The 9,401-nt window shown below is 46.1% G+C and overlaps 1 protein-coding gene across 1 annotated transcript; it reads right to left on the reverse strand.

The window, feature by feature from the left end:
- On the reverse strand, window positions 1–2,200 carry LOC131286129 (uncharacterized). Its single transcript, XM_058315019.1, has 4 exons — window positions 1,851–2,200; window positions 1,347–1,773; window positions 800–1,274; window positions 1–731 (listed from the first exon to the last, which is right to left on the reverse strand). The coding sequence occupies exons 1-4, from the start codon at window positions 2,078–2,080 to the stop codon at window positions 316–318; spliced, it is 1,548 nt and encodes a 515-aa protein (XP_058171002.1). The 5' UTR covers window positions 2,081–2,200; the 3' UTR covers window positions 1–315.
- Window positions 2,201–9,401: the final 7,201 nt, after the last annotated feature.

Here is a 9,401-nt window from a genome sequence, read left to right on the forward strand (position 1 = left end):
CATCGATATCGATGGGTATAAATATCTTACATCTTAATCAATAGATAGTCCGTGCGCGCAGAGATTCTGTGGGAGACCACTATTTTGGCTGTGTATCCTAGGTTGGATCTTCCGCGGGTCCCCCGTGGAGCATCGTTTGCACGTTACACCAACGTTAGTGTTAAAAATATTAATAATCATTATAAAAAACATGTACAGTCTAGGCACAGAGGTACTTTGCGAGTGGTTGTCGGACAGGCATCCCCCAAAGTGCCACAATCGTAGTTGGCGTGGGGTTTGCTTTGCCCGAGCTTGGCTGGCTACGGCTTGTTTTTCTTAAAGTCGACTGCTTTCCGACGGTCGTACGCTGACGATATTACGATGGTGTCCGTTTGCGCCGTTGGTGTGCGGTGGCGGCAGATAGTCGTCTGGCTGGAAGGTGTTGTTTTCGTGGCCCATCTCGACGTGGTTGGTGTGGCTGGTCGGATCGATCGCGGGGGCGTCCGGCTTCGGACCGTCCATGAAGAACATCGTGATGAAGAACAGCACCGTGCTGATACCGTAGAAGCCGGCATAGAAGAACATCACCGAGCCGCGGTAGCCGATCGCCTTGGCCAGCGGGTCGACGAGGATGGGCAGGTTTCCACCAATGTTGTTCATCACGAACAGGAACACTCCGATCGTGGTCGAACGGACCTGCAGCGGGACAATCTCCACCAGCACGGCGAACACGATTCCGAACCACATTTCGGCTATAACATGAAGAAAGGACGAGTTAAGATCGTTTGTTACTCTGTAACGGAACAACCCAGAAACTCACCGAAGAAGTAGCTAATTCCGAGAGTGATCATCGCCCAGAGTGGTTCGAAGTACACGGAACCGAACGCGAACGGTGTGGCAAAGAGCTGGCTAATGGCGAGGCAGGCCACACGGGACTTGATGCCCATCTTAGCGACAAATTTGTCCGACACGATGCCACCGACGACCACGCCGATACTGCCGATTCCGATGGTGACGGCGAACAGCCACCAGCCCAGGTCAACGTCCGGGAAGTAGATGTTGTAGTACAGGTCGGCATTGTACGCGAACGTCATGCCACCCGAGTGACGGATGGAGGCGGCAAACATGAGCAGAAGGACGCGCGGTTGCGTCAGTACCTTGACAAGGGAAATTTTCGCTTTGGCGTTCGCATCTTCGCCGATACTTTTGCGCTCCGGTTCGCGCAGGGTCGTTCCGGTGAGGACCGCCATGATCAGGGCCAGCACTCCGGTTCCGTAGTAGCACACACGCCAGCCCTAAAGGAAAGGAACAAAAGCAGGCGTTGATAGGGAGTGTTTTGTTGTTCAGCCTTTCGCGTTCGTTCTTACCAGTCCACCGATGTCCAGCTTGGTGATGTAGCGACCGACCGGGAACGCGATACCGTACCCTCCGTAGATGCCCCAGTTGAAGATGGCCATAACGAGGGCCCGTTTGCTCTCGGGGAAGATGTCAGACATAATGCCGGTAGCGAGTGGATTACAACCAGCCTCTCCGGCTGCCATCACCATACGCAGCAGGATCAGATGCCAGTACTCTTTGACCGTTCCCTGGAACAGAATAGCGATGGCGAACACGAGCGTACACACGAACAGCATCCGGACTCGGTTGTACCGGTCGGCGGCCACACCGAGCACCACTCCCATCACCGTAAACACGGCGATGAAACTCGGACCGGCCAGCAGCTGATACTCCAGACCGAGTCCATTGTAGTTCCACTCGCAGTACACTGTGCCGTTGATGTGCTGCTGATGACATCTGGGAGCGCAAAAGAAAGGGAAAACCAACACGTTACGATTGGTGCGTCTGCAAAGTGCAACCTTTTCGGTACTTACTCATGCTCGATTACAAAATCGGCACACTGGGCCGGTAGCTCGTGGCGTAGGTAATCGGTGTGGTTCTGCTGGCACGCCTGGTCACCGTAGATCAGCTCAATGGCGGTCGCTTTCGAGGTGACGCCGATGAGGTAGTGGCCCAGCTCGCCCGCAATGTAGCCGATCGTCAGCACGGCCAGCACGTACGGTTTGTACAGAAAGCCCAGCTTTTCCATCACCGATGACTGCATGATGGTTTGGAGGGGTTTTTTTCACACTCTCAAATAAATACACCGTTCCTGCCGGCAGATTAAATACGGAAGAAACAATAAAAACTTCTATTACATAGACGAATTTGCCGTGTACACTCGTTCCCGATCCAACAGGCCAACTAAGCTGATAAGCTTCAATTGTAGATGGTCGAAGATAAAGATGGATGATCCTTTCAAAGGGACCTGTGTTAGTGTTTTCATCTGTTTGGAGTATGGAAAGCATTTTGTGTGTTTTTTGGCTTGCCCGCGCATTTTTGTAAGGTAAGAATAACTGAATTCTTTCTCGCTAAATTGTCAAACGTTTTGCCATTCGAATCGATTATTAGTCATCTTATATTTTTCAGATTTATTGGTTCGATTCTCCCATCCGTGGGTGTGCGTGTGTTTGCCGGATGATTAGCCCTCAATCATCGTTGATCAACTATAATTGACATGTGCTCTACTGTATTAGGCTGTTTATACGTGAGGACGGGTGAGTTTGATACTAATTGATCGTTATTTCTCAATTAAAATACGAGTGGATATGCAAACACGCCAGTCATGTCCTGAACGGCCGGTTTGGTTTTTGTCAATAACGTTAATCGAACCTTGTTCATACAGCTCATATGGAAAAAAGAACTGACATGCAAACAACGTGACTTATGTACCATATAAACAAATGATGTAATTGAACCGGCAGTACAATTGCCGGTCTATCCGAAGATGATCAGTTCAATGTCGCACTGGAACCGGTTTTAGTAGTAATAGGTCTAGAGATCAACTCGACACGTCTCTCTCCGAAGCGTAACCAATAAAACCTGGTGGCGGGAACTGTTACAAAACAGAAGAAGATGACAAAATCACGCCACGCCACGCGATTACTAGATGTGGAGTTCGTCATTGATGATTTATGGATGCTATGTGCAGGGTTCGATTGTTTTGCGATGATTCCACAGTGTCAAACGCGACTTAGTGGTTAAGTGGGCGCACGTGGTCGGAGGAAGGAAGTTTTTATTGTCTGTTATTACGTGAAATCTACATTACACGCTATGAATGTCAATTGTGTTAATTAGATTACCGCGTACGGAACGCGTCCGGATGGTTGATTTATTTGTTGCCGGATGCTGGTTAACGCGTTGACAGTATTGTATGTTTCGATTGAAGTTAATTGGTCGATTTTTTATTTGCGGTTATTTGCATACTTTTAACAAATTTTCCATGCTTTTCATATTTTTTTGTTTTGTTTTTTTCCGTTTTTTTAATATTATTGTATCAACATAATTTATTCAATTTATCACATTTTACATGTTTTGCAAAAAAATTTAACGCATAACAGATTATTCCATCTATAACAGAAGCTCATATAAAAAACAGCTTGAAGGATTTATTCGTTGTTGCATGTTTGTTTTCGATTCGCAATCGTTTGTTCCAACCCGGAAACACGGCCTCCATCATGCGACGGTAAAAATATATTACACCCACCTCGGTTTACTCGTGGACGCACATGATTCCATGTTTGGGTTCAATTTCAAGCCCAGCCTTTCCTCAAGGTAGCCGCCGTCGTGTGGGGCTGTTATTTTTTAATTCTTTATCGTTTGCCCGCTATTTTCGCGACAAATAAGTTGACAGTTGGAATTTTAAGTGTATGAAACATAAACGAACATATAATGCCTACACACAGCAGATCCTTTCACTTTCGGAATCGGCAAACCGCCGGTGTGCCTATGAATCGATACAGGAAACAAAAGCAAATTGAACAAACTGTTCCTTGGCCACCCGTTGAAGTGGAGCAAAAATGGAATGTCGCTCGTGTGGAGCGCATTTAGCAATCGAATCCTGTTTGATTCGAATCCTGATATGAGGAACCCCGGATCGATGTTGCAGTTCTTTTCCTAGATGCTGTTGTCAAGCAAAAATCATGCAGCGTGTTTAACACGGTCTTGGAATTATCTCTTTGACGAAGGAGGCAGCAGAGGGTTTGATTAAAAGGGTCCCAAGACTGCGTTTTATTCCTTGCTTCAAATGTGATTAAATATTCTACATAACCGATACCTTCACACTACCCACTTGTACTGTAAGAATCATTAAAGTGCACAGTGTCTCGAACGTTTAGTGTTAATTGCTTGATCCCCACGAGGTTGATTAGTTCGACCATTCTCTGGCGCATTCCTTTTCACACGGAGGCGAGGAGTCCTACACACGTAGCCGAGCTTAAAACCGGCCGGTTGTTTGAGGAGCTAGAAAACCAACAGCAAATCAGCTCTCTAACACGATAAATATGTAGCCCCGAGGGGGAGTCTGACACGGATATGTCATTATTGCCGGGCGGAAAACAGACATCCCCCAACTCTCCGACGGCGTCCGTCACGATCACCACCTGTTCGTTGACACACGCACGGAAAAAGGGACGCTCAAGTTCAAGTTCGACCGCCACTCACGCTGCGGCGGTTGGTGTCCAGCAGGTGTTTGCGAACGGCGGATTTAATTATCAATCAACACCGCCGCTCAATCAAGTCCGGTAGCGTGATGCACTTTCCTGCTGCATATTTATGGCTGCAGTCAAGCTGTGGACCGGATTGAAAGGTTCTTGGAGTAGCCGGGTACCCACTACCGGGTAGGAAAATGGGCACCACGGCTCGCGGGGACCTAGAATACACGAATGTAAATCGAATGGAGTGTAAAATGCACAAATAGCTCGAGGCTATCATGTGCATTTCTATGTCACATTTTTATTATGTAAATTAGAGACTTGCGTAGGTTGTTCGTTACCCGGTGGGTTGAGCTTTAACTTTTTTCTGTTCATGTTTCATTTCGTACATTCAGGTAGTTCTGCATATTTCTGTTTTTCCCAAGCATATGGAATTGGTTATTTATCCATAACATACTGCTTTGACAGACATGTATTACATCAGGTATTGAAATTATTCATGGATATAATGTGAGCGACAACGAGCACATCAAAGGGGTTTAAGGCAGTGGAATTTCACGGTAATATTTAATAAGTTCAAATCCATTATTCATTTTTGTAAATAATTTGTTTGTTTAAAGTATATGTTATTACACGAACTGCAGATTTGAAGAACTAAATCATATGATTATATTAGTTAATCAAAAGATAATGACAGATGTTATTGTTTTTCTAGACATTAATCTATTAACTATTCTATAATCTAAACATGTTGTCACATAAATACACTTCTTTAGATCGCCAAATCGCTTGAGGCGTCCAAAATCAATTAGCTCGCATATATGAAGGCAACAAAACATCCATCCTTCCGTGTCCGAATGCGATTATAGACAGGCTAGCGCAGGAATGGACATACCTTTATAATGATCCGTCTCACGCAGAGCTTAAGTCTCTTAACTCTCCCCTTACTGCGACGGAACGATCGCAAGATGGTGAAATTGAAAGTGTTGGCAGCACGCATCGCTTCGTAATCGCGTCGAGGTAGTTAAGTAACGTAACGTTTTACGCCTTTTTTTTTTGGCTCACGTTTTGTCTTAGCGATGGTTCATTAACGATGGCCGCAGACGGTTGACGGTTCCCACACAGTACCAACGCGGCGTGTTAGGTTCCTTCTTCAAACGGAGGAAGTTCAAGGTAAAACCGATGATAAATCGTGGCAATGGCCGTTTGCTTTCGCGGAAGGGATGTTGGTGGTTTGGGGGGGGTTTAATAAAAACCAATGCTATGATACAGGAGACATAAACTATTTCCATCTGATTTCCGCATTATCGTGCTGTGGTGAAGAAAACGATCGGAAATCCTAGACATAGACAAAATGTGGGATTCTTGTTAAATTTTCGGAGCGGATTCGGCTCTCGTCATCCGAATTTTGCAAAAAGACCTCGCTGGCGTCAGGTTTACGTCGTAAAAATGATTCCAGGCTCTAGTTAAACCCTAGACAACGGTCGCTGTAAGACTCGCATGATGTTTTATGACACGCTGCATGTCCGGGCATGATCGGAATCTGTACCGTGTTCATAAATTCCTCATCCAAGGTTTTAGGTCGACGTGCCAGTTTAGAGGCAGCCAGATTAAAGATGAGAAACACTGGCGGTGATTGTTGTCGGTTCGAACGAAACGAAACAGTGAAACAATAAAGCGTCCACCTACAGCTCGAATCTCCGAAGCAAAATCCGCTCGCTGCCAAACACTGTAAAACCGCGATGATAAATGGTTCCGGTGCAGGCGGTTCTGGCCCTTGATCATTCGGTTTGGATCAACGGCGATCAGCACCATTCCTGGGTCGGTCGGAATCGGTCGACCATAACGATTGTCGCTGGTGTCGAGCATAAGAAATGTAGGTTACCGACGGAGGGCGGAAGTTTGTCATGAATATTTTAATCTCGATGGCCTTAAAGAAAATGGCGGGTTTGGGACGATCGCACCTCGGAAGTGCAGTCGTTGGTGATACGTTTTAATTCCAACCAACCAAGTCACAACCGGTTTAATTAGCCCTTTGCAGCTCGCACTTTGTAAATGAAATGTAAATTTTTCGGCGATCAGGGACTGTAATTATGGACGATTGTGGTTTTAAAGGTTATAATCAAAGCTGTAGGCTGTTCATAACATTCCAATGCAACGATGAATTAATGATATCATCAATTCAAACCCGTGAAATATTATTTAACCTTGACTTGAGCTCACTATTGAACCTTATAATCGAAACATTGCATAAAAACTGACAGATTTCGCATGCTGATGTCAGCTTCGGATACGGACATTGTTTGAATTACGGAAAAAGAACCATAAACCACCAACGGGATTAAAAAAAGGTGTCAAGTGTGGGAGATTTAACGAGACCGTTACGCATTAAAGCTGCCGGAACTTGAACTGTTTGAAGGCCTCGATTTCGGCGTTGAAAATATTATTTCGGGGTGACACGGAAGGAGCAATTTATGAACCTCTCAGGAAGGTTGTAACTTTGTTTGCTTGCATGAAGGAGAAGTGTATAATGAGAGTATTAATGTTTTTTTGCGTTTCATTACTTCGACCATCCTAAACATGTTTTTGTGACTTTATTTCTTAAGAAAACACTTCTCTTGCCGAACTTGCTACCTTTACTGGTTTGGTTTCACTGTTTGGTATTGTTAGATCTTCTCCGCTTGAAGCGGAAACTCAATGAACGTTAGCTTGGCAAGTCTTGAGAACAGAGAAAAAACGGTTCTTTTGAATTTCGTGTGGCCTCACATGGCGTCATCAGAAGAAAAGCATGATTTTGCAAGAAAACAAGAAAAAAGGTTGGAAAGACGCGTCTCCAATCATCCGTGGGGCGGCTAATGATGGGTGCAGAAGATGAGATAAAAACCACACGAAGGGCACAAAATTGAAAGAACGAGGCACAAAGCGATACTACCAGAAACGTGACTCGAGGGCACTCTCCTAGAATCCCAAGTGTCTTTACGACAAACGATAATGGAGGAGGGAGGATGAAATGGAGGGATGATTGAGTCCGTAATAATTACAGACAATTGCTGACATTCACCTTTGGCAGTGTTGTTGAGCCTGCGCTGAACAAGAATCAGGTCCGGAGCTAGATGCTAGAATGCCTCGGATCCCTGCTGTATCACACTTCGATGCTAAGCTTCGTCCCCAAAAAGCCTTTTGGTGAGGAATTCTAAGCACTGGATTTGCACTCCACCCTTGTAATATGATATAGGTTCACTTGTTTCTTGTTGGTTGATTGGCACTCGATCAACACGGACACGATCACACAGCGCCGCAGAGAACAAGACGGTGCGCGCCTCTTCTCAAGCGATGCGTTTCTCGGTTTCTTCTCGCAGGTTCTGCTCTGTGTGCTGATCGGTTTCGAACCCCCGATTCTAGTTCGTTCGTTCACAAGACTGTGTCCGCTGCTGGACAACCGTCGCCGGCGTGATTCGGACACTGACTAAGCTGCCGGTGGCTCAGAACGCGCCAATATAAGCACAAGAAAATGCGAAAAGGTTTACAAACCGTGCAAGTGGCTACCACCACAACCACCACCACCACCATCACCGTCGGTTGCGAGAAGGAGAGAAAACACGCGCCAAGGGGCGGTAAAGGTAACCAGTTTCATATGGGGAGGTATGAGTTCGTTGCTTGCTGCCACTGTGGAAATACGGGCAGAAGTCAGGCCCTGTCTCCAAGGGGAGAGGGCAGGGTTTTGAATTCTAGTCCGGTGCCCTCCATCGGACTTCCGAAGACGAAGAATGGTCCACCGGGAAGTCCAGAAAAGTTCTACGATAGTTGCTGCCAAGATCATGATTTTAATGTTGTAGCGACGTTGGCTTGGAGGGACTGTTGCCTTTGTACCAGTTGACCCTGGATCTAGATTCTTGGAGCAGAACGATTCTGGTTCTACGGGAGAACATGACGGGCATTTATGGGATGTATTTTTAGTCGCTGGTACTTGGACTCTTGGTCGTGGATTATAGCGAATATCTTGGGGTTTTTTCTGGAAGACGAAAACTAAGAACAAGAAATAGCGGGAATGGACTGGCGTGGATGAGGATAACTAGAGAGCAATGATCTGATCCATCAGTCTCTTTCCTCCATTCGAGGTAAAACAACGTCTTTGAAGTAAACAAAAGGCAACCGGGATCATAGCAACCCCTGCCAAATCATCCTTGTGAGGAGGGGGAGGAGAAGTTTACTAGAAGCAAAATTGGTCGTAGGTGGGTTCCATTCTAGGGGAAATTGAAATCGACATACACAACAACTGGTAGCAACAAAACCGAATGGGAAAGGAAACCAAGCAAGCCATCATACCAGCGGCCATAACTCTCCTTCGCCAGGGTTTCTTCGCACCACCGTCTCCATAACAACCGATAGCTCAGAGTCGAAGGGTGTATCGCGTGCCGCCATGCTGACGACCGATTTGTTTGTTGATAGTTTTCAGCGGAAAGTCAATTAACTGTCTCGTCGCAGCCGGCCAACTCTCACCATCGCACAAACGGTAGCGTTTGTTTTTGGTACAATTAAGAAATGTTATGTCGGACGTTCGCTGTGCGCGTACCTGGATGGAAATGTATCACCAGTGGCCATTGGGATCAAACGTCTTGTCGACCACCTGAAGGGATCAACCGGCGGGCGTGTGTAGGTGGAACGTGTTTGATGAGATTAAATGAGAGTTCAAGCAGTACATTTATTCACCCGGCGGCGGTCGAGGGGACGAATGTACGCTTAGGTACAAAAACAATTTACAATCGCTACCGCCGCTGAGAATCTCATTAAACCGCACACCAATACTTCAGAAGAAAGCATGGTATGTGGCTTATAACACAACTGATCGGTCTAGTTGAGAAAGTTAAGCAGGAAACAAGTTTCAGGTGATAA

Source organism: Anopheles ziemanni, chromosome 3 (assembly GCF_943734765.1).
Source record: "Anopheles ziemanni chromosome 3, idAnoZiCoDA_A2_x.2, whole genome shotgun sequence".
Classification (NCBI taxonomy): domain Eukaryota; kingdom Metazoa; phylum Arthropoda; class Insecta; order Diptera; family Culicidae; genus Anopheles; species Anopheles ziemanni.